The following is a 24,487-nucleotide window of genomic DNA, read 5'->3' on the forward strand; positions in this document are numbered from 1 at the left end:
GCAAAGGGAGAAGCAGGCTCCCTGCTGGGAGCCCGATGTGGGACTCCATCCCAGGACCCCAGGATCATGACCTGAAGCAAAGGCAGATGCTCAACCACTGAGCCACCCAGGTGCCTCTGCCTTTTAATTTTTAAAGAACCAAAACCTACATGTAGAGCCGTTAGAGGAGATCCAGTTCTTAGTATCATTTATTCATTAGGTCCAACCTGATATACAAAGACCTGAGAAAAGACAGCAAGAAAACGAACTAATGGGAGAAAAGAGCTAGAGAAAGTAAAATTAAGAAGGAAAGGGCAGGTACTTCCACAACCGGGGTCCTTGGCTACCTTGATACCTCTGAACAGACTGAAAACACAAGGGTGTAATTTGGGCTGAGCCTCTGGGAGGGAGAAGTGTGGAGAGATCTGTCTGAGCACCTCGTCAACAAAAATAATCATATAGGAGCTGAAGGGTCTGGAGAGGGGTGAAGGAGTATCTTTTGCCCGGTTCTCTCAACAGCCTACAGACCCCTTCCTAGAATTCTTTCCTTGGATTATATATCTCTAGACTATGGAATACGTAAGGTAGATCAGGAAAATATTTTACTGACCCTCCAATGGCTGAAATCCCTGTCCCAAGCCCCCTGACTTCAACAGTTCTGGACTAGAAGAGCAGAAATTTTTGTCTCCTTCTCTATTCTTACCCTCCTCACTCACCTCCATTTCCTTTTTTTTCTTTTTTTTAAGATTTTATTTATTCACAGAAACACAGAGAGAGAATGAGAGGCAGAGACACAGGCAGAGGGAGAAGCAGGCTCCACGCAGAGAGCCTGACATTTCCTTTTTTTTTTTTTTAAGATTTTATTTATTCATAGAAACACAGAGAGAGAATGAGAGGCAGAGACACAGGCAGAGGGAGAAGCAGGCTCCACACAGAGAGCCTGACATTTCCTTTTTTTTTTTTTTTAAGATTTTATTTATTCATAGAAACACAGAGAGAGAATGAGAGGCAGAGACACAGGCAGAGGGAGAAGCAGGCTCCACGCAGAGAGCCTGACGTGGGACTTGATCCAGGGTCTCCAGGATCACGCCCTGGGCTGCAGGCGGCGCCAAACCGTTGTGCCACCGGGGCTGCCCTCACCTCCATTTCCTAACTTGCAAACCACCCTGCAGAGTGCCTATAGGTCCAGGGCTGCAGATCCCAGCCCAATAGGCTTTTCTATAGCCTAGAAAAAGTTTAGGGATCAGGCTTCTTATACTATTAAGGAGAAATAATACAGTGTGGAGTCAAACTATCTAAACCCCAATCCTAATTCCACCATTTAACAAGCTGTATAAGCTTGGGCCACTTGTTTAAGCTTTCAGAGCTATGGTTTGATATCTTGAAATCTCAGAAGATTGTTGTAGGTACCTGGATGGCTCAGTGGTTCAGTGTCTGCCCTTCATTCAGGCCCTGATCCTGGGGTCCTGGGGTTGAATCCCACATCAGGCTCCTCTCAGGAAGCCTGCTTCTCTCTCTGCCTCTCTCTGTGTCTCTCGTGAATAAATAAATAAAATCTTAAAAAATAAATAAAGAAGATTGTTGTGAGGGTTTTAAAAATAAATGTGAAGGGATCCCTGGGTGGTGCAGTGGTTTAGCGCCTGCCTTTGGCCCAGGGCGTGATCCTGGAGACCCGGGATCGAATCCCACGTCAGGCTCCCGGTGCATGGAGCCTGCTTCTCCCTCTGCCTATGTCTCTGCCTCTCTCTCTCTCTCTGTGTGACTATCATAAATAAATAAAAATCTTAAAAAAAATAAAAAATAAAAAAATAAAAAAAATAAAAATAAATGTGAAGTGTTAGAACAATGGCAAACCAGTGCTTGCTATTTAAAATAAAAGAAGAGGTGTATCCACTACCACCTTAGTTCAGTTCCAGGCATGTCTCCAAAATTGTTCTTTTTCTGTGACCTAGCAGAAGTAAGGCCATTCTCTCTTTGCTCCTCTTGATTCCCTTCCCGTGTTAAGGGAACAAAACAGCATGAGAAGAAGTCCATGTATGGAAGCTGACTCAGCCTGGAGTTAATTGTGGTAGGGAAGAGGTTGGGACTCCCATCTCCAGACCAGGACAGGCCCTCTACACACTCCCAGCACCTCATGGTAGAGCTCAGGGAATACTAGAGTTTTCTCTCTCATACTCGGGGAATGCTTCACCAGCCTCTGGATTAACCCTGTCACCTTCTGGAAATTAACTGAGCTTTCTTAACTTTTCAGTATACAACTTCGGAGGAAAGCTTCCCACCATTTAGAGTCATAAACTGAGGAACAGAGAGTGCTGCGCAAACAATGTGACACAACAAAGAACTCTCAGACTCCTTATTTGAAGGTAATGCATCCCATTCAATTTTTTTTTTCCTTAGATGGACTAGAGTGAGTGGCACAAAAGCTAGTGGAGGTGAGCCCTCTGTTGAGGCCCAATTTAGCCTGTTTAGGCTATTTCTGTCTTGTCTTGACCTTTCCCTTGGCTTGACCCTGCTGTATTCTTTCCTGGGCCCCTTCTGTAAGGAGAAAAGAATGAACAGGCTTTGAAGGCTGGAATTTTTGACTCCCAGTTGATTGGTCATCTCCATCTTCCAGTCAGTCGCAACGGAAGCGACTGGGAAGAGGAGAACAGAAAGAGCAAGGGTCCAGGATTTTGACTCTCATGTGCCTTGAGTCCTGGGATGTCAAGCAAGGTCCACTCTCATTCTTCATTGAGGTGATGGAGCTGCTAACTACCTCTCTAAGTCAATCAAATGGTCAGTAAACAGGTTCTTGGAAATGTCCGGGCTTGGCCAGGTGCCCAGCTTGGATATTTTTAACTTTCTGGACAGATGGACAGAGGAAGGATTTCAGTTGCTGGGAGGTGAGGTGGGGGCCAGGGGCGTGAGAACTATGTTTCCCTTATATGGTTCTGTGGCTGAAGACCCTCCCTCTCTACTTCACCTGTCTAAATTCTGACTTCCTCTTTCCTCTGCCCCATTCAAAATGAATCCTTCCTTTGTCTCCTTTGTCTCTCCTTCTCCAATTTCACTCCATTCGTGGTTTTTCTTGCATGTCATACCTTCCAACTCTAAGGAAACTTTGCTTTCTGTGCAAGACCCCAAAATGTTTTTAGCACCATATCCCTGTAGATCAAGGAAAGGGTGGTCAGTCTGTGGCCAATGGCTGCCTTGCTTCTCTTGAAGAAAGAAGTCTGCTAGTGGTACCAAGAGACTTCTCTTCAGCCCTAGTTCTTCAAGCTACCCTGTAGGAGAGCTCCGAACTCCCTTGCAACTTCACACACCTCACTGCTCTGGAACCCTTGGGAACAGAATTTGAGATCTTGAAAGCTAAGATGAGCCTCATATAAAAGTAGAAGAAATATTAGTTGAGATCAGGGGCAGCAAACCAGAGGGTCATTGGTGGAATCAGCTTGCAGACATTTAGAAACCTGTACAGCGGGATCCCTGGGTGGTGCAGCGGTTTGGCGCCTGCCTTTGGCCCAGGGCGTGATTCTGGAGACCCGGGATCAATTCCCACGTCGGGCTCCTGGTGCATGGAGCCTGCTTCTCCCTCTACCTATGTCTCTGCCTCTCTCTCTCTCTGTGACTATCATAAATAAATAAAAAATTAAAAAAAAAAGATTTAGAAACCTATACAGTTTCTTTCTAAAAATTTGAATTAGTGGTAAACATTTCAAAACCAGATTTCACCAAACTCTACTGTTCTGGCCTCTCTTAAAAAGCAGCCTGCATTCCTTCATGGCGTCCACCCAAGAGAGCCAAAGGGACCAGACAGGCTCTCATTTGCCAGTTTGTTGTCTCACACTCCCTGTTGTTTCAAACTCACCTGCTTTACCCTTTTATACCTGCCTGACTCCTGTATGTGGTATTTAGGTTTCTCTTAAGTTCTTACCTCTACGTAGAGCTTCTCAAATATTTCCTCTGAGGGGACCCCTAAGATTAGGGAGAATGAACCATTTCCCTCAGAGCTTCTGGAACCCTCAAAGTAGCCTGTCAGAAGCTTAAAATGTTGTTGAAGTACCTATTTTATGTATAAAGAGTGCACCTTTCAATTAATAACATACACTATATTTGTGTAGTTTAACATAATAATTTTATCTTCCTCCACCAAATCTTAAAAGTAAAATTGCCAGCCTGGAAGATGTACTGTGTGTATTCTGCAACTCCAAATATTTCTCACCGCATCACCCATAAATAACCCAAGTTAAGCAGGAAGCAAAGAGAGACATGGAAAGACAGACATGGAGCAAGAGAGTCAACAAGAGGAAAAGAATATAAAAGACAATAAGACTGAGTGATAAGCTCTTTCTGGCCCTAAGTTCCACCTCCTGACCAGGCCTAGTCCAGCCTCTGGAAGTTTGTAGACATCCCTGATGTCTCTGGACAGGTGTTAGAGTGGTAGCTCACAGAGAAAAGCAAGTCTCAAAACAGGAGCCAGGCCAAGTAAGGGAGAGGTGAGGGGCCAAGAGCAGCCAAGTATGGTCAGATGGAAAAGATTGTTTAAGGGCCAGGAGAGAGGCTTGGGGACAGGAAGTGGAAGGCTGAGAAAAGGGCTGCTCAGCATTTACCCTTTCTCCCACTGAGCCCATCTTTGTTTTACTTCCTCTTACCATCCAGTGCCTCAGAAAAATGAAGTAAAAGAGTTACCTTGCCCTCCTTAGATGAGGGACTCTCCTTTCCAGAATGGCTACATCTCCCGCCATAGAGGAGCAGAAGGAAGATGAGTCCCAGGCTTCTTTCCCTGTCCAAATGGGGTTTCATCTTTTCTCTCCCCAAGATAGGGAATACTCCAGATCTGTGTCCCTGACTTGGGTGAGTTTATCCCTCACCATGACCACCCTCATTGGTAAGGTGAAGACAGGTCTAACTAATCTCCCTCCTCTTCTAGTACTATCAATGCTGCCCTGAATGTAACAAAGAAGGTCAAAGACAGGATTTGGATGTTTTCCCTTGACCATTTTATACCAAGAAAGATGGACTCACAGGATGGGGAAGATTCAGGGAGAGGCGGGGGTCCAAATTTTGGGAAGCTTGGTTCATAGCTGAGGATCTAGGAAGGAGGGCTTTGAGAATAGGGAATAGTCCCAGACTCAGAGATCGTGGGGACACAGCCTCTCCCTGCATTGGTCAGGCCTGGGTCTGAGGACCCTTGCTCCTTAAAAAGGTCTTAAAAGTCTTGGGCCTTAGCCTCTCAGGTCCTGCAGTTTGAGCCGATCACTGTCTTCCCACTGAGTCCCCTTAGGCTGGCCAGGAGAACCTTCCTTCCCTTTAAGACACAAAACAGCAAATTAAGTTCTGTTGGAGATAAAGCAAAGGGCTTTTTTTTTTTTTAATTTTTATTTATTTACTTATGATAGTCACAGAGAGAGAGAGAGGCAGAGACACAGGCAGAGGGAGAAGCAGGCTCCATGCATCAGGAGCCTGATATGGGATTCGATCCCAGGTCTCCAGGATCGCACCCTGGGCCAAAGGCAGGCGCCAAACCGCTGCGCCACCCAGGGATCCCAGCAAAGGGCTTTCTGAGGTGATACTAGAACTTCTTATTTTCAGCATTCTGATCCCAAATGACCTTGAGGAGATAGTGGGGCTCAGTAGGGGAAAGGTCACTGGAGAAGGGGTTATACTTGTCTGGCCCAATTAGCTAACTGAGCTATTCCTGTCTAGCTCATTTCTCTTCTCTGTCCTCTGGCCAGACTTGCAAAATGCCTAGAGATAAAGAAGCCCTGCCCCCACTATCCCCTTCCTCATTCAGAAATTTCTCCATCAAATGGTTTGATTTGAGTCCTGACTTGCAGACTGTGACCTTGAACTCTCCTGCAGGGGTTATCACCTCCCTCAATAGTTGATAGAATTGCTGATCCTCCTGCTACTGGGGCTGAGGCAGTTTCTTGGAAAGGACTGGCTAGATGCCTGAGGTATGTTTAGCTTGCCCAAGCTGAAAATAGGTGGGGAAATCCAGAGAATGGAATGAGCTCAGCAAGAGCTGGACACATCCTGACCTTTGTTCTCAAAACCATTTAGACTCTGGCAGGTGGATCGGCATCGCTTTGAAGGATTCATAGTGGATCTCTAATCCAAATTCTGTCCCATGCGTGAGGCCTGCAGACTTGTGGTGACTTTCCCAAGGCACAAGGCTGTGGAATGGTGAAATCCCATAAACCATAACTCCATAAACATATGACCATAACTACTGCTTTGCTCAGTTGAGACAGCAGCCCTTCCCTTTGGCTTAATCTCAACCAGCCTATGCCTATAGGCCACCCTTCCTTCCTTTCAAAGTTCAAATAGCAATAAAAGTGAATTGAGGGAAATAAGTGTCTTTTCCTCACTACACCACAGGGGCCCTATCTACCTGATATCTGACCTTCCAATTTTCTTGGGTCTCCATTCCCAATCTTCTCAACAACATGTTGCATCCAGGTTTTCCATTCAGCCCTCCTTCACCTCACTTGGGTTCCTGTGGAGTTTGCAGACCCCAACTCTAAAGCTTCCTGCCCAAGGTAGGAGGGGACCAGAAGTTATGGATGGAACATAGGGTAGTGAAGGGTAGGATTCTTGCCAGAGAACCCCCCTCAGCCGGAGGCCAGCATGGGCCTGGCTGTGGGTATGGGAGCAATCTGTTCAACATAAAGCAGGCCCTAGCAGGCAAGGGGGTAGCACAGGGCTGAGCAAGCACTGTGCAGTCCTCTCTAAATGTTTGCAAACAGATGCTCAACCTTTAACCTCTCAGGTGGTCTTCCTGGGATATAAGCACTTGTGATTGGTTACTAGACCTTAGACTTCAGCCTCAGCCTGCTCAGGGAACCTATGGAAAGTAGGGGAGAGGTCAATGGAAACAATCTAGCTATGCTTGGAACAGTTCTGGAATCTGGGGAAGTTGCTAGATCCCATGTCTCTGGCTTTGTTCAGCAAGGTCACCTGCCAAGAGTGGCAGGATGCCAGATAGGAAAGAATCCAAGAATGGTCTGATCTTTTTGCCACTTTGTTTTTGAGGCAGTACAACTGAACCCAAGTGGTCACTCTCACCTTTGCCCTCCTTTCTCCCTTTTCAAGGGGAAAAGATGCATGTGTATGTAGAGGTGGGAGCAGGAGTGTGTTCCCATCCTCCTCTACTGTTTAGAATCTTGTATCCACTCTTTTAAAGTCTCAGGTTGGCAATAGGTGCGATTTGGGGGGATGGCTGTGCCCCCAACATGGACACAGAGATAGCTGGTTAGGTTAGGACTGGTATATGTGGAGGAGGAGGACAGGAGGCAAAAGGAGATTTTTCAGTGTCTTTTACATTTGTTTCTTGCTGACTTCTCCACAGCCACAGTCACAGGCTAAAGTGTAACAGGTCCCTTGGTCCCTCCCCCACCATTCCACTCACCCAGCACCTTGGAGAGCTAGAAAAGGAAACACACAGATCACTGCAAATTGCTCAGTAACTCTGGAATGTTCTCTTTCAATGCCGGCTTCCTCCTCTGTTCTCTTGGCTGCCTCTACCTTAACATCTATTACCATGGCCACACCAGGGTTTCAAGGTGCTTTCCCTCAATGGAGTCACAGCCTCTATCCATTTTTTACAATGGGGTCAGAAATATCTAGCATGACATTGCCAATCTCTATCACTTGAAGCTGAAGATTCAGTTTGCCTGCCTGAATATGGTTGGAAAATTTCTTGAAGGTTCTCTTGCATCCCCTCTTTAGGACTTTCAACTGTTTAGAAGGGTCGCTATGACAGCATACCAGCTTTCGGTGCCTGCCTCGTTATTCAGTCCCTATTCTGGACACGCAGCTCGCCCGTGACTGTTGCATGTCAAGTGGCTGCAACCAATCAGCTCATCGAGGGCTTCATAGGAAGCCAATCAGAGCGTAGGGAAGTGACCTCACCCCAGGGAGAGCTGTGTGGGCGAGAAAGCATCTCTCAGAGCTATGAGTGTCCCTAAGTCACTCCCCTCCTCCCCACCCTCCTTACTTCCTGTAAAGTAATACCGCCTACCCCTCTACCCCAAGAAGGCAGTAGGAAAGGCTAACTAAATTCCACAAAGGAAGAACCAAAAGAGAAGCTGCAAGTCAGCCATAAAGCAGCTTCTGGAAGTAGAGAATGGGGATTCCCTTTTCAGAGACCTATCTTTCAATGTGGAATCCCCCATGCCTGGAAGAGGGTGTGTGCTGAGGAAGAATCAGCACCTCTTCCCTCCTCCCTCCCTGCACCTGGCTTTCTTGACTCTCACAAAAATAGCTGTAATCTTTCCTTGTAAACAAGGACAAGATCAAGGTCAAGTGTGGGAAAGAGAGGGCCGTGTCCACATATGGAAAGAGACAATTGTGTCCCATGGCCTGAGGACCAGGGGCTCAGAAGCCAGCGGGTCTTCAGGGCATGAGGCTATTCTCTCCTACTCACTCTGCACAGCCTCAGCGATGAGTTCCTGAATATTCCCTGGCAGGGCTAGATTGGGAGTGTCCTACATGGGAGTGGGAGGGCAGGGGTAAAGGACAGGAAAGCTGCACCCCCCAGTGTGTCACACTGGACTCTGATGGATAAGGAAAGAATGGCCTAGCTAGGCAACCTTCGTTTCCCTCAAGGCCTCGCCCACCAGGCCTCACCCTGGACAGAGAGACAGATAAAAACATTTTATTTAAAAATATAAAACTGGCCTTACGCCTCCTAACTGCACACACCCTCAATGATCTTTCACTATAAAAAAGTGGCTGGGGAAAAAAAAGTGGGTGGGGACACACGTACAGCTGTTTCAGCTCTAACAACTCGTTTCTTTCGACCCTTCTTTCTTTCATACAATTCAGACATTGGTCTTTTGCCCTTTTCCCAAGCTAAGAGAGGTGACACAAGGGTGGAGGGAGAGGAAGAGTAGAAAAGAGAGCTATCCGTCATCATTTTTCACTTCTGTCTCCAGGGCCAAAGAGTTTCTCTGGACTCTAAGCAAATGCTTTGCCTGTCCATAAAGCCAAATAATAGGCACAGTTACTCTCTCTATCTTAAATCAAGAAAGAGCCGAAGGTCCAGGGTATCATTCAGGGTCCTTCTTCAGTATATAGCCTCATCCATATTGTCATCACTGTCACCCCCAAAGTCCTCTCCATTGTCAAAATACGACATGATGTAATCAGTTTCCTGAAACAGAACAAAAAGGAATCAAAGTCAGGCATGCTTTGGGCCTTCTCCTTCCCCCCCTCCCCAAGAAACCATCCCAGGCCTGGGAAGTCCCTTCTTATACAGTTTCTTCTTTAGAAGAACCTAGGGACACATGAAGTGGAGGCCACTATTCTCTATAGCACATGTCCTTTGGCTCTCCTACCCTCTAGAGAGAACAACCCTGGAGGACCGAGTTGAGACCCACAGAGCTTATGAGGAAGAGAGGGGACCTAAAGGTGGAAGGAGAGCGCTTTCACCTCTTCATGTTCTTCTTCATCATACTCCTCTTCTTCTTCCTCTTCCTTCTCTTCTTCTTCTTCTTTTTCCTCATCTTCCTCTGAAGTCACTTCTTCCTCCTTCTTCTCCAGGGTCTTACATGGAGATGAATAGAAGGAGAAACTCAGACGCAGCTCAGAGGAGGGAAAAGAGTGAGGCACACATGGGCCAAAGGGCAGGAAATGGGACTGGGGTCCAGGTGGTCTCTACGCACACTTCCCCCTTACCTCCAGTTTCTGTATTGTTTCTTCCTTATCTTCTGTGTTCTTAGGGGGCCTCTTGGGGATTAGGATGGTGGTCCCTGGCCAAAGAATCAAAAGGTGAACCATTAGAACAAACTTCTTTTTTTCTTTTTTAGCAAACTTCTTTTTTAGCTTATTAGAGCTTATTAGAAAGCTCTTGCAGAGACAATGTCACTCTGCTGCCCTCATGTGGCCACCATGGCATCCAGCTACAATACTGGGTGGAACCGGTTAGAAACTGGGAGGGCAGGCAAGACCACAGACAGCCTCTGCCCTCCAGCTGATGAAGGAAATCTCTCCTCTGCCTCCTTTTCCCAGATATACTCACGTTCCTTCTGTAGCTTCCGCACTCGGATCTTTAGCTCCCGAGGTAAACGTCGCCAATCTGGGAACAGTGGGGACATAAAAGTCAGAAAGACCCTGCCTGGGGTCTCCTATGAATAATTGGTTTTAAAGAAAGGTAAGAGTCAGGATGATGGTGAGGAAGGAAGGGGTCGGGTCAAAGTTACTGAGAACAAAACTGTGGTTTGGATGCCTCCAGGGAAGAGGGGCTATTTCATAGATTTTCAGGTAGAGTCTGAGAGTGTTTTGTAGTATAACTAGGACTCCAGTTTATAAATACTGAGTAGAGTGGGGGAGGAGGAGGTGGACAGAGAAAGGTGAATGGGTTGGTGGCTTTTGGCAGCCAAAAGGCAGTCAATGAAAGGGCCATCACTTACCAGGGTTCCAATCAATGGCATTGTCAATCGGCCCTGACATCTGATATTTGTCTGAGTAACGCTCCACATCTGAGGGGTTAGAGGCCAAGGGTCAAAGTTTTATCCTTTCAGAGCCCTAGAACAGGGTTGTTCCTAAGGGCCCAGCCCTCTCAATACTCAGCATGCATTGTCTGTTCCTTCACCCCAAACCCAGAGCCCAGGTGGTCAGCTTCAGGGAGGATCTTCAACACTCTTCTACCTTGTCCCTTTGCCACCCCAAATTATAATGTTTTTGTTCTCTCCCTTAACCCAAAGGCACAGCCATACTGAGAGGTAGTTTGGTTCATGGGAAAATATACTAAAGAGCAAGAGATCAGGGTTTCAGTCTTCCCTTTCTCTCTGTTAATAGGGCTACCAGGCAAGTCCTTTCACCCCTGAGCTGCAGCTTCTAAGGCTTCAACTGGAAAGCACTATTTGTCAATATACTCAAACACTGCACTTGCACACTTGTTGGTGAATAGCCATTATCCCAAGCCTCCTAAGAGACTCCCCTTCTCTGGTCCCTCCTGGTCTCCCTGACCTCTCCATAATCCTGCTGACCTTAGGAGGGCTTCTCAGACACCCAGCATTAGCCTCCCTTCTTATTGTTTGGTGCTTGTAACATCCAAACTGTTAAAAATGTTGATGTATCTCACTTATACCTATGAAATGAGCACCCTGATGTTTAACCTCCTACTATCCTAAGACTGTTGTGAGACTCAGAACAAACCACGAATACTATAATACCTTTCAAAGGCAGGGGTAATTGTTATCATCTCCCCAGTTAGACAGTGAGCTTCCTGTGCCTCTTCTGGCCTCTCTGGCCCTCCATGGCGCTGTGTCTAGGACACTGCTCATGAAAGGCACTCAGAACATGATGCTAACATTCCAACTGACCTCTCTTGGGGACAGCTGGCCGGATGAAGTAGGGGAGCTGCCTCATGGCCCCTCGTAGCTCCTGCTTCAGTGCCAGGACATATTCCCCTTCCTCTCCTGAGGTCAGAGGCACGGGGCGGAACTCCAAGGGCTAAGGAAACAGGGGCAGTGGTCAGTTCAGGCGGGGGTGAAACACTAGAGTACAAACCTAGAAGGGTCTCTCCCCCTCATGCAATCCAATGCTCCCACTGAACAGACGGCCAAAGAAAAATGGGGAGAACAACACAGCATTTTGAAAGCTGGGGAGCTGGGAGTGTAAGAAACTACTTTGCCTAGAAAACATCCCATGTGGGTTGGAAGCACAGAGACAGGAAGAGGCAAGATGAGTTTTATAGTGGCCCACGAGGAATCCAGGATCATATACAGTCAGCCAGGGGCACACAAGTGGGGGAGACACTCACAGGGAAGAGTGGAGAAGGCTGCAGGGTGGGTGGAGGCAGAGCATCGCCCTTCCCAATGCCCACAGCTTCCATGTTGAAGGTCAGCTGGCCCCGGCCACGACCCCGGCCCCCACCCCGACTGGCCATGGTGGAGGGGGCCTGGGTATTCAGTGATCCAGTGAGAAAAACCTGATAAAGACAAAAACAAAAAGTATAGTAGAATGATAGGAAGCCAGGGAGGTACAAGATACTCAATTTTTTCTCCTTAAGATCCAAAAAGCCAGTATAATTCAACAAATTTTGGTGGGGAAGGCATTGTACCAAGGAGGGTATTTCTGGAAATACAGATATGGATGAGATATGATCCCAACAGGACAGATATTTGCAATATAGTATAACTGTAGAACAGAAAGAAAAGTAGGGATGCCTGAGTGGCTCAGTTGGTTAAGACTCCTTGATTCTGGCTCGGGTCACGATCTCAGGGTCATGATCTCTGGGTCATGGAGCCCTGCATTGGCTCCACACTCAGTGCAGAGTCTGCTTGGATTCTCTCTCTCTCTCTCCCCCCCCACCCCCGCCCCACTCTTTCTTTCTTTCTCCAATAAATAAATCTTTTTTTTTTTTTTTAAGGTGAAAGTGATTAGACCCTTGGACAAAATTTCCTTCCATCCCCAAGATAATTTGATATTTGTCACCATCTGCATATCTCTATATAATCTTTGAACTTTTTCTCTCCCTGGCTTTCTACACCCAATTGGGCCCCAATTCAAGCTAATGCAGTGAATTTAGCAAAACATTTATTAAGCATCTACTATGGAAAAGGTAGTGTGCCAGGCACTGTAGGGGCACAGGGAGAGGTCAGTCATCAGTCTCACTGTCAGTGGTGGGAGGTAGGGGTGAAGAGAATCATTACAATCAACTTATTATTATTTGAAATACCACTGAGAAGCACAGAATCTTAGAATTGGAGGGACCGATAGAAGTATGTAGTCTAAACCCCTTCCCAATGCAGTACTCCACTCTGTACGTTCTTAGTCATTCAAATTCCAGTGGCATTTTCTATTGAGAGGGTGTTCATTCTTCCCCAAGGCCGCCCATCCCATAGTGACCAACTCTGATGAACTGCAAGTTTCTTCTACTACTAGACTGAACTCTGCTTCTTGTCACCAACCTTGAGGGGCCAGTCAGAAGCAGATAGGATGGAGGGTAAAGTTACCAAATGAAAATGAAACTTCCAAGAAATGATATTCCAGTGACAAAGAGCACACCTAGCACCCACATCTTGGTCTCTAATACCATTTTCCAACAAAAGGAATCAGGGCTTCTTGGAGGAATGGCTGATTCTAGGGTTGGGAAGGAAACATATAAGGTGAGCCTGAAGCATATTCTGGTACTGGAAAGCAAAGAAGTACTCAAAACCACAACACGCATACATTGGTGGGGCTATGTCAAAGGGGCACAAAAGTCAACTGAAAGACCTCCCAATGGCCAAAGCTGGAAGAATTTGACAATGAAATAAAATAAAGTAGTATTAGATTATAATCCTAAAGTATAATATAAATATCCACAAGTCCATACTGATATAAATAAGCGATTAAATAAGTTATGGGGGAGAAAAGACAAACCTCTCGTACAGGATTCCAAATAAATTATGTAGACTCCACCTTGAAAAGAAAGAGTATAACGAGTATAACTTTCTACTCTTTATTTTTTTTTTATTTTTTATTCTTTTTAAAATTTTATTTATTTATTCATGAGAGACAGAGAGAGAGAGAGAGAAAGAGGCTGAGACACAGGCAGAGGGAGAAGCAGGCTCAATGCAGGCAGAGGGAGAAGCAGGCTCCATCCAGGATCATGCCCTGGGTCGAAGGCAGATGTTCAACCGGTGGGCTACCCAGGTATCCCAACTTTTCAGTCTTTAAGTGTAGGCTATACATAGGGAATTTTGTCTAATTCAGCTTTGGAAAGGGGGGAGTAACTAACTCTACAGTGGAGAAACTAAACAAACACTACTTTAGTTAGGTGACCAAGGTCAAAATCAACAATATTAAATTATGTTGCTAGTAAGGGTACATACCCTTAATATGATGAGAGAAGGGAGAAAGCTAGGAAGACTGGGATGGTGAGAGGAGGCTTGATGCATTACAAGGTCTCAAGTTTGGAAGAGCTTCAGAAATCATGTAATCATTCATTCAACAAATAATTATTGAGCATTTACTATATGCCAGACATAATGCTAGACAATGGAGATCATAGTGAATCCTCTACTCTAGACATGTATCCTTCCTCTGATAAACCATATTTAGTAAGTTGTTTTCCAGTTTCTATTTAAACGTCTTGGGATCCCTGGGTGGTGCAGCGGTTTAGCGCCTGCCTTTGGCCCAGGGCGTGATCCTGGAGACCCGGGATCGTGTCCCACGTCGGGCTCCCGGTGCATGGAGCTTGCTTCTCCCTCAGCCTGTGTCTCTGCCTCTCTCTCTCTCTCTCTCTCTCTCGCTCTGTGACTATCATAAAAAAAAAAATTTAAACATCTTTAGTAAGAGGGCTCTCTAGCTCACTTTGCATATTATTCCATTTTTGGATATTTGTTCTTCAATTAATATCCAGCAAATACTCTAAACAAGAAATATATGGCTCAACAAAATGCCCTGGTTCATGAAAAAAAAAAAAAGATTTAGAAATATGTATAAGATCATCTATTTTGTCAAACACATACATACACACTTATGATGAAAAAAAGCTGTTCTTAAAGGATACACACTGAAAATTAATGTTGGTTAATTTGAAGTCATAGGGTTTTGCATTTTTGGGGGGTTCTGTGTATTTTAAAGTTTGTTTTCTATTCTGAATAGGTATTGCTTTTGTAATAAGAGAAAAATAATAATTAAAAATATAGCAACAGAACAGCAGATGAGATTAATATATATCAGAAGAAGGAGGGAGTGGAAAAATGTGTGTCTGAAGAATTTGCAAAGTTTTAGGTCCAACAAAAAATGTAAGGAAAAATGGCTATTAGTTAATAGATTAAACTGTGATCTGATTGAAAGAACATATTAGGGGAGAAAGGATGTTTCACCAACACTAGAGAAGGAGAAAGAATTTATGAGCATGTCTTCAGGCCCTTTCAAAGGAAAAGACACTCTAACCAACTGGTTCAGGTATCTTTTCACCTGACAAACCCAGGTCTAGCAGTGGGGATGATAACTGGTTTGATTGTGGTGCAATAAGGAGTCAAGAAAAGACTCCACTTCTAGATACTAACCCAAGGACATGGGGTAAAAGGAAGACAAAATTTTATTTAATTGAGACAATAAACTGGTGGTTGGAAAACTGTAAACCATCCATCTCTACTTCACTTGGGTCAGGAATCTACGGTGTGTCTCTTCTATTAAAGATTGTGATTGAGTCTAAATTCTTGAGATATTTAGGGTCTTCTATAATCTGGTCCCAAACAGCTTTTCCTTATCATCAACCCTCCCTAGAGCTCACCCTTATACTGCCTTTCCCCCAAATAACATCTCATATATATGATACTGACTGTGCTATATTGTGGTAGAAATTACTAAGAAGCAGGCTTCAACAAAACATACAAAGACAGTATATGTAGTGGTTAAGAACATGAGTTTGGGGCAGCCCCGGTGGCGCAGCGGTTTGGCGCTGCCTGAAGCCCGGGGTGTGATCCTGGAGGTCCCGGATCGAGTCCCACATCAGGCTCCCTGCATGGAGCCTGCTTCTCCTTCTGCCTGTGTCTCTGCCTCTCTCTCACTCTCTCTGAATGAATGAATGAATGAATGAATGAATGAATAAATAAATAAATAAATAAATAAATAAATCTTTAAAAAAAAAAAAAGAACATGAATTTGAATTCTGTCATTTCCTAGCTATACAACCTCCAGCAGTTTATTTAATATCTCTAAATCTGTTTCTTCATCTGTAAATGGGAATAATAATAAAAACATCTTAACTCATTCAACAAATATTTACTGGGTGCTTGTTATATGTCAGACACTGTTCCAAGAGCTAGGGATATAGCAGTGAGCAAAACAAAAACTGCTTTGCCCATGTAAGATGGAGCTTACATTCTGGTGGAGTTATCAATATACAAATATTTCAAGGCCTGAGACTAGGTGGAATGCCTAACAGGGTAGATGTGAACAGAGGAAAGAAGAGATCCAGAAGCTGAAGCCTAGAGCACTCTAATACTTAGGATTTGCTCTGTTTGTGATAAATAAGACAAAGAGTTAATACTCATTATATGAGAACTTATGGAAATCCAAATGAAAAAAATCATACCAATAGAATAAATGTGCAAAGGACACTAATAGGCAATTGACAAAAGAGTAATTAATAAAACTGCTCTTCACCTACCAAAATTTTTTTTAAAGATTTTATTTATTTATTCATGAGAGACAGAGAGAGAGGCAGAGACACAGGCAGAGGGAGAAGCAGGCCCCATGCAGGGAGCCTGATGTGGGACTCCATCCTTGGTCTCCAGGATCAAACCCTGGGCTGAAGGCGGCGCCAAACTGCTGAGCCACCCGGGTTGCCCTTCACCTACCAAATTGACAAAGACTTAAAAAATAATCAGGCTGCCAGGTTTTTTTGAGATGGACACTCTCATACCTCATTGGAAGGATTGTGTTTATACACAATCTTTCAGGGGAGCTATTTGGCCATTTGAATCAACAGCCTTTTAAATGTTCATAGCCTTAATCCAATAGTCCCACTTTAAAAATAATCCATCCTAAAGAAATCATCATATATAAAATCAGATATATAAGGATGGTTCCATAGAGCTATCCATGGTAGCAAAACTTCTGAAATAACCTAAATGGGCCAATGAAAAATGAATGGTAAAAAAAAAAAAAATCAAATATCCATTTTAGATTATTATATAGAAAGAAAAATGACTTCAAATAATATTTTTTTTCAAATAATATTTAAAGGCAAAAAAATGTTCACGATATAAAGTGGAGGGAAACATGATATAAAATTGTATTTGTTGTATAGCCTGACTTATGTAATATATATACACACACACACATATGTATACAGAAAAGAAATTGAAAGGATAAATATTAAAGTAATAATAATGGTTATCAGGGATCCCCGGGTGGCTCAGCAGTTTAGCGCCTGCCTTCAGCCCATGGCGTGATCCTGGAGTCTCAGGATCAAGTCCCACGTCGGGGTCCCTGCATGGAGTCTGCTTCTCCCTCTGCCTATGTCTCTGCCTCTCTCTGTGTGTCTATCATGAATAAATAAATAAAATCTTTAAAAAATAATAATGATTATCACTAGATCATGGTCATGAAACAATAGGCATTTTTATTTATATACTATGTGTTTCCAAATTTTCTAGAATAGGCATTTTTATTTATACCTTTATAGTTTCCAAATATTCTAGAAAAAATACATATTAGTTCTTTAATCAGAAACCAAAAGGGATAGTTTTCTTTATTTTTAAGAATGCTACCACTGGGACAGCTCTCCCTCTTTTACAATGAAAGTAAGGAATGCATTTCGTTGACTACATATTTGTTTAGAATATTTTTTGGACATTAATTGAAGAACAAATATCAAAAATGGAATGACCTGCAAATTGAGGTAGGAAGTCCTTTTTAAAATAGAAATGAGGTAACAATTTACTAACTATAGTTGATCAGAGTAAGGATGCATGTCTAAAGTCGAGGATTCACTATGATCCCCACTGTCTAGCTGTGTCTGGGTTACAGTAGGTGCTCAATAAATATTTGTTGAATGAATGAATGAATGAATGAATGAATACATGATTTCTGAGAGCTCTTCCACACTTGAGACCTTGTGATTTATCAAGTCTCCCCTTACCATCCCAGTCCTCCTAGCTTTCTCCCTTTTCTGGCCTATGGGTGCTATTATATCACAAACCACTAATTTAAGAGATCTTAATTAGATTACTGTATTGCATTTTAATTGTCTTTTATTAATTGTTCTCCAATTACGTTAGGAGTTTAAATTCTGCCTTCCCAACCAATTCCATTCAATTAACCTTTATTGGGCACTTCCTATTAAGTACAAGAACCTGCCTGCAAAATCTTATAGTCTCAGAACAGAAACATTAGAGAGCTCACTAAGTGCTCTAATGGAGGTATGCGTAAATACTACTGTCAGACTGGGGAACGGCTATTGGGGGGGAGGGGGAGAAGAAGTAGAGGAGGAGGAGGAAAAGAAGAAAAAAGGCAGTCGAGGAAAGCTACAGGTAGGAGGTAATATTTCAGCTGAGTCTTGATAGGTAACAGGCGTTCGTCAGACTCTTAGACAAGGAAATATTATTAATAGATTCAGGGGAAGCTGATGCCGTAGCAAAGAGTCAGGAATACAAGGTGAGCCTTCCACACTTTGTGCTTTAATATCTCTCCTGTATGCATGAAAGAAAACTGCAGTTCTCTGGTATATATAATCGGTACAGCAATAGGAGCCCTTAAGGGAAAGGGAAGAAGAGTAGGAAACCAGAGGGGGCTGGATCCAGCAGCCTCCCGGAAAGCGTTGTCTGTCTCGCAGCTTGGCCCTGGTGAACTAGTTCGGGAGGTGTGGGACTGGACCAGGTCAGAGCCCCCAGGACCAAGCCTTACCTGCTGCCCCTCCCCCACGCGGAGCCCACGTCGCAGCCAACTTGAAATTTGCTGGTCTTCCTCTAGCTGGTGGCGCTGTAGGTCCGCCTCTCAGAGCTCCCCATTGGTGCGTCCTCCCGGCCAATCTAGGAGAAGACGAGGAGGGAGATCCGCCCACTTGAAGCCGAAGAGAGGCAGGGAGGGGGAGAGGCAGCCTGAACCCAGGCTTGGGAAGCCCCGCGCAGCGTGATGGCAGATGGGGTTGCAAAGTCAACGAGGAGTCGGTTATTTCCGAACTCATCTCAAATGGGGGAACTGCTGGCTAGCGAGAGTCCACAGAGGGAACCTGACACTTAGATCTCACCGAGGAACTCTGTTGAAGAAGCTCCCAGATAAATGATCTGTTGGTTCTTTAGGGATCAGCCTTTTTGTGACATGGGCTTCACAGCCTGGCCTCTCCTCCGTGACTCCGACCTTCCCTACTAATCCTACATTGCTTCCCTCTAGCGCCACAAATGAATACTTCTTTTCTAATTTTATTTTTTCCCTGTGCGTTGCTGTCATGTCTGCGAGAAGATGGGAGGAAAGTTTGGGGAAGGAAGGATTAGGAATCAGAGAACCAGAGTTGGGGAAGTAGGACAAAGCCCAGTGTTTCCCTCATTTTCTATTTTCTTCCAGCTCCTCCTAGCCCTTGGTGAAGGGGGCACGGTGGCAAGTGTGGATGGGGGGGTGGTGGTGGTGGAAAGGAATCCTACTTTCACACCCACACATAACAAACCCCCACAAAACAACTCCAGAAACAGAGCAATAATAATTCAGAGTGGTGATAAAAATGTAGGAGTTAGTCAAGAAAATAATCCCAGACGTCAGAGAAAATGTTGCTGGGAGTGAAGCCTCTGGACTTGGAAGGCTGTAGGTGTAGTGGCAAGTGCCCAGTCTTTGAATAGGACAGAAACAGAGCTATGAAGCTTTGGAGAACTTGCTTAACCTTACTAAGCCTCAGCTTTTTCACCTATAACAAGGAGATTCCTACCTTACAATATTGTGAGGATTGGAAATAAGGTATGTGAAGTACTTGGCATACAGTTGGTGTCTAGTAAATGGTAGCTAGGAAAAATGGGTAGCTTCCCTGCAATATTTCTCCCTCTCCTTCTCCAGGAACATTATTTTTAGTATCTTGTGTCTTTAGTATCTTTAGTATCTTCTGGTCTCAATTATCTCAGGTGAGTTTTCCAAATCCTTGGGATGTTTTTCCTCATTCTCCACTTCCCCTCATGCATTCCAGCTGGAGACAAACTCCTTCCTAAAATATGCAGATGGAAGCTATGGTAACCATGGAGACAGGGCAGGTGGCTAGGAGAGGCAGAGACAGGCAGCAGAAGAGACCAATTAGGATTGCCACAAATAGGCAGAGAAGACTTAAGGAGTGATTGGACAAGGACCTCCAAGCAACATGGAAAAATAATGAGTCTAAGCAAGATTGAATGTAAAGAGATGCAATGAGAAAGGGATGTGTTACAAGATTCTGCCCCCTTTTCCTTCTCCCTCTTCCCCTCCAAGAATATGGGGAGGAAAGCATCTGGGAATGCCCCATGGTATACCTTAAAATGACCTCATATATCCACTCTCCTCATACTTATCTGAAGTCTGTACAAGGGATCTGAGGTCCAAGTGTATCTGTGCTGTGCTCCGTTTTGGGGGAGATAGAGTGAGAATGTACGGCGCTGTGTCTGGCTCCAGCTCTCCCTGACATGTAAACTGCAAGGAGGCAGCCAGATCTCTTGCTTCTCTCTGCGCAGTATGGACCTGGCTGGGGATCCCAATCGCCTCTCTCCACCTCTGCACAGTGTGCCATGTGCTGTGTGTGGCAGGTCAGATCTGGCGCACAGGCGCGCTTAAACACACCCAGCGCGGAGAATGGGGCTCTGCTCAACGAAGAATTGGGATGGTCCCAGTCTGGGTCGCGGAGGAGTCTCATAAAAAACATTTAGGTTTGTTGGGGATGAGGGGAGGTCGGCTAAGCAAGAGAAGTCAGGATTGGAGCCTCTAGGTTTTCAGGCTTTATGTCTGCATGGGTGGGGGAACGGTTTGGTGCCCGACGCCCCCACCCGCAGAGACTAGGCTATAAATAGCAAAGCAGAGCTCCGCCCCCCCCCCCCCCCCCCAGTTTCTCTCCTCCCGAGCCGGCGCCGTGCCCGGGGCGCACCAGGAGGAGGGACCAGGATCCGGTGCCCGGGCGCAGATACTGACACCAAGGGAATCCGGGTGCCCCTCCCCACGCCATGTGGGCCCCCGGGAACCCAGCTCCGCCACCCAGGCTGCCCCATGGCCCTGGCCTCAGTCCTGGCCCGGCGGAGATGCTGCGGACATTCAGGTACCTATTTGGGCGCATAGCCTGGGAGGGAAAGAGCAAGGAGTGATGGGGAACCTAGCAGGGGCAAAAGAAACCCCCAATTCTCCCCCCCCCCACCCGTTTTAGGTCCCAAATGCAAGCTGCTTCCCTCCCCCCACTCAATTTTTGGGGCTGTGGCAACCTAAAAGAGGTTAGGAATGGGAATTATGTGTGTGAATGTATGGGTGCATGTGTGTGGGTGGGTGGCGTTCAGCATCCTAGGAAGGGGTATTCCAAGTGCGGGTAAGAAAAGGGGGATGCTGGAAAGGTCTGATAAGCCGTGGGGTGAGGGTGGGGGTGCGGTATCCCTGCGCGTGCACGTACGCATTTGCACGCGCGCTCGTCCTTCATTGCGGGTGCACCCTTCCCACCTCCTTAGGCATGCGCTGGGGGGAGGGGGCGGCTCAAAGGCATGAGATAAAGGAAGGGCTGTGTGCCGGTGCCGTAGAGATCACCCCACGCCGTATCCGTCCACTGGTGCCTCAGTTTCCCTGCCTGACTCCGTCAATAATCTCTCTCTCTCTTTCTCGCAGGGATTGGCTTCGCCACTGAGCCCCCAGGCCTCCGCCAGCCACCACCCCCACGCCCCTAGACAGCCTTGGCGGGCCCCAGTCCCGGCTCCATTGGTGCTCTCGCCCCTGCCGCAGCTATGCTGCACACCGAGGGCCACGCTCTTCTCCGGGCGGTGGGTCAGGGTAAGCTACGCTTGGCCCGTTTGCTTCTGGAGGGAGGCGCCTACGTGAATGAGGGTGATGCCCAGGGGGAGACTGCGCTAATGGCGGCCTGTCGGGCCCGTTACGACGACCCCCAAAACAAGGCGCGCATGGTACGCTACCTCCTGGAGCAAGGCGCGGACCCCAACATCGCAGACCGCCTGGGGCGCACGGCGCTGATGCACGCCTGCGCCGGGGGTGGGGGCGCCGCCGTGGCCTCGCTGCTCCTCGCCCACGGTGCGGACCCCTCGGTGCGCGATCACGCGGGCGCCTCCGCGCTCGTCCACGCCCTGGACCGCGGAGACCGCGAGACCCTCGCCACGCTGCTGGACGCCTGTAAGGCCAAGGGCACGGAGGTCATCATCATCACCACCGACACCTCACCCTCCGGGACCAAGAAGACACGGCAGTATCTCAATTCCCCACCGTCCCCGGGGGTGGAGGACCCCGCTCCCGCTCCTCCTAGCCCCGGGGTCTGCACGTCGCCTTCCGAAATCCAACTGCAGACTGCAAGAGGAGGAGGAGGAGGAGGAGGAGGAGGAGGAGGAGGAGGAGGAGGAGGAGGAGGAGGGGCAGGGGGAGGAGGAGGAGGAGGACGGGGGTTGCTGTCCCCTCGCGCTCAGGAAGAAGAGGAGAAGCGGGACGTGTTCGAATTCCCTCTTCCTAAGCCCCCTGATGACTCCTCCCCTTCTGAGCCGCTACCCAAACCGCCCCGTCACCCTCCAAAACCGCTCAAAAGGCTCAACTCGGAGCCCTGGGGCCTAGTGGCCCCTCCTCAACCGGTCCCGCCCGCTGAAGGGAGGCCGGGGATCGAGCGCCTGACCGCGGAATTCAACGGCCTGACTCTGACCGGTCGACCCCGTCTGTCCAGACGTCACAGCACTGAGGGCCCGGAGGACCCGCCCCCGTGGGCGGAGAAAGTGACGGGTGGGGGTCCTCTGTCCCGCCGAAACACTGCGCCAGAAGCTCAGGAGTCTGGTCCCCCTTCAGGGCTGAGGCAGAAACTGAGCCGCATGGAGCCGGTGGAGCTCGACACCCCCGGGAATATGTGCCCCGACTCGCCGGAGTGCAGTCGCGTGGCCCTGGAGCGCCGCCGCTACAGCGCCTCCCCGCTGACCCTCCCTCCAGCGGGCTCGGCTCCCTCCCCGCGTCAGTCCCAGGAGAGTCTGCCCGGGGCTGTGTCTCCGCTCAGCGGACGGAGGCGGAGTCCCGGGCTGCTGGAGCGGAGGGGCTCGGGGACGTTGCTCCTGGACCACATTGCGCAAACGCGGCCTGGTTTCCTGCCCCCGCTCAACGTCAGCCCCCACCCTCCCATCCCCGACATTCGCCCCCAACCCGGAGGTCGGGCGCCTTCTCTGCCCGCCCCTCCCCATGCGGGGGCGCCAGGCTCTCCTAGGACCAAGCGCAAGTTGGTGAGGCGCCACTCCATGCAGACTGAGCAGATCCGCCTGCTAGGGGGCTTCCAGAGTCTAGGCGGGCCGGGGGAGCCAGGGCGCTGAGAGGAGTGAGAGGAGCCGAGGAGGGGGGGGATCAGGGCCTTGATGGGACAGGTGGCAGAACCAGCTCTCTCTCTCTCTCTCTCTCTCACACACACACACACACACACACACACACACATACACACCACGGACATAGGGGTCTCTTGCATGTGCTCCTGGGCATGGTGCACGCACACATGGGTAAAAAAAGTGTCCACAAGCACAGTACTCTTATTCGCAGGGAAGGGTAAGTACTCTCTTTACTGGGCGTATAGACACGTGCATTCATGTCCTGGTCACTTCACATGCATATGGGATACTTGTGTACCCATTCATAGGGATGGCACACACAGGGCCACTTGTGCTAGGGCCCCTACTGGGTCCCAAAGTCACTTGCACTTGTTCAGAAGCAGTAGGGAACCCCTACCTATGGATAGTCTCCAATCTCTTTGCCCTCTTGCAGAAGCAATCCCCTACTTTCCATGTATGCCCTGCAACACAGCCCGTTCATGACTTTGCACACTCTACCCCCTTCCTGGATATCCCATCCTGTTGTGTAGGTCTTGCTTCTCTCTCCAGGCCTGGCTCCTTGTTCACACCCTGCTTCCAGCCCTAACCACTTTTCAGAATATCTTCTTCACTCTCCTTGGGATTTTCCTGCAGCAACTCCCAGCCTCAGTTCTGCTGCTGTCTTTTTTGCTCTCAGCTTTACTTCTCAACTTCCTGCTTTTTAATCCCACCTCATTCCCCCAAACAATACAGCAGGTTGTCTCATTTTCCCAGGGGTGGGTCATGGGCTCTATGCTGCTCTTCTGTCTGTCTGAGCTTATGAACACCCCCACAGGTAGAAGTGGGGAGTAATCTTAAATCACTCCTCTCTCCACTTGACATATCAAATAAATGTGTTCAGAAGTCTGTGTTTTGTCACTTCTGCCTGAGGGTGTGGGGTGTGGGGAGTGAGGAATGGGGAGGGAGGGTGATGCTAACTATAGCTATAATGATCTAGGGGATACTTAGAGGTTCCAGCCACCTTTGTGGGGGACCAACTGACCAACTATGATTGCAGAAGAAAAGATAAGTGTCCTGTGTCCTGAAGGTTTTAAGGCATTTGACAGGCTTTCATTGACCCAGTCTCCCCTATGTCCATCCTCAAATTCTTTAAGATTTCTACAAAAGTACTTCCTACAAAAATTACCTCTCTCCACCATCAACAGATATACCCGAGTAGATTCCATCCCTCTTTCAAGTTTCTTATTTCATGACCATTCCCAGTTATTCCTTTGGGTTCTAATTTTCATCTCACCAGGTGCATTTCATCCATTTTTTCTACTCTTTTAAAAAAGTTTTTATTTATTTATGTAATCTCTACACACAAAGTGGGGCTTGAACTCTTGAACTCACAACCCCGAGATCAAGAGTAGCATGATTTTCTGACTGAGCCAGCCAGGTCTTTTTTTTTTTTTTTTTTTTTACTTCTGGCTTTTATTTCCCCAACCCGAGTCACTGCAGAGTGAGAAAAGAGAGAGAGAAAACTAGCATAACCTCACCTAGGTAAAAATGGCATGATGGTCAACTGACAAATTATGCATAGTGTGTATCTGTGTAAGAGT

General features: G+C 47.1%; 2 protein-coding genes across 10 annotated transcripts; one reads left to right on the forward strand and one right to left on the reverse strand.

The window, feature by feature from the left end:
* Positions 1–1,922: 1,922 nt before the first annotated feature.
* On the forward strand, positions 1,923–23,792 carry ANKRD34A (ankyrin repeat domain 34A). 8 transcript variants are annotated; one of them, XM_072769390.1, is made up of 4 exons: positions 1,923–2,116; positions 2,231–2,342; positions 2,594–2,754; positions 21,220–23,792. In XM_072769390.1, exon 4 carries the CDS (start codon positions 21,336–21,338, stop codon positions 22,896–22,898), a length of 1,563 nt encoding a protein of 520 aa, XP_072625491.1. In that variant the 5' UTR covers positions 1,923–2,116; positions 2,231–2,342; positions 2,594–2,754; positions 21,220–21,335; the 3' UTR covers positions 22,899–23,792. The 8 variants fall into 8 exon arrangements, with proteins under 8 accessions (XP_072625491.1, XP_072625495.1, XP_072625494.1 ...); XM_072769394.1 differs by lacking the exon at positions 2,594–2,754 and adding an exon at positions 20,774–20,837 and having other exon boundaries at positions 1,979–2,116; XM_072769389.1 differs by adding an exon at positions 20,774–20,837 and having other exon boundaries at positions 2,070–2,342.
* Positions 8,602–22,241, reverse strand: POLR3GL (RNA polymerase III subunit GL). 2 transcript variants are annotated; one of them, XM_072769396.1, is made up of 10 exons: positions 21,522–21,679; positions 18,316–18,440; positions 13,333–13,371; positions 11,729–11,896; positions 11,289–11,418; positions 10,374–10,442; positions 9,983–10,039; positions 9,640–9,713; positions 9,394–9,507; positions 8,602–9,115 (listed from the first exon to the last, which is right to left on the reverse strand). In XM_072769396.1, the coding sequence occupies exons 4-10, from the start codon at positions 11,852–11,854 to the stop codon at positions 9,029–9,031; spliced, it is 657 nt and encodes a 218-aa protein (XP_072625497.1). In that variant the 5' UTR covers positions 11,855–11,896; positions 13,333–13,371; positions 18,316–18,440; positions 21,522–21,679; the 3' UTR covers positions 8,602–9,028. The 2 variants fall into 2 exon arrangements, with proteins under 2 accessions (XP_072625497.1, XP_072625496.1); XM_072769395.1 differs by lacking the exon at positions 13,333–13,371 and having other exon boundaries at positions 21,522–22,241.
* Positions 23,793–24,487: the final 695 nt, after the last annotated feature.

Source organism: Canis lupus, chromosome 12 (assembly GCF_048164855.1).
Source record: "Canis lupus baileyi chromosome 12, mCanLup2.hap1, whole genome shotgun sequence".
Lineage (NCBI taxonomy): Eukaryota > Metazoa > Chordata > Mammalia > Carnivora > Canidae > Canis > Canis lupus.

What these genes read in the sequence shown, in the direction of transcription:
- POLR3GL (XM_072769395.1), bottom strand. Translation starts at nt 11,854, where the DNA reads ATGGCCAGTCGGGGTGGGGGCCGGGGTCGTGGCCGGGGCCAGCTGACC. An exon ending in AAACAATACAGAAACTGGAG is followed by an intron (nt 9,508 to 9,639) that starts GTAAGGGGGAAG and finishes TCTCCATGTAAG; the next exon opens with ACCCTGGAGAAGAAGGAGGA. An exon ending in ATGAAGAAGAACATGAAGAG is followed by an intron (nt 9,116 to 9,393) that starts GTGAAAGCGCTC and finishes GTTCTGTTTCAG; the next exon opens with GAAACTGATTACATCATGTC.
- ANKRD34A (XM_072769390.1), top strand. Translation starts at nt 21,336, where the DNA reads ATGCTGCACACCGAGGGCCACGCTCTTCTCCGGGCGGTGGGTCAGGGT.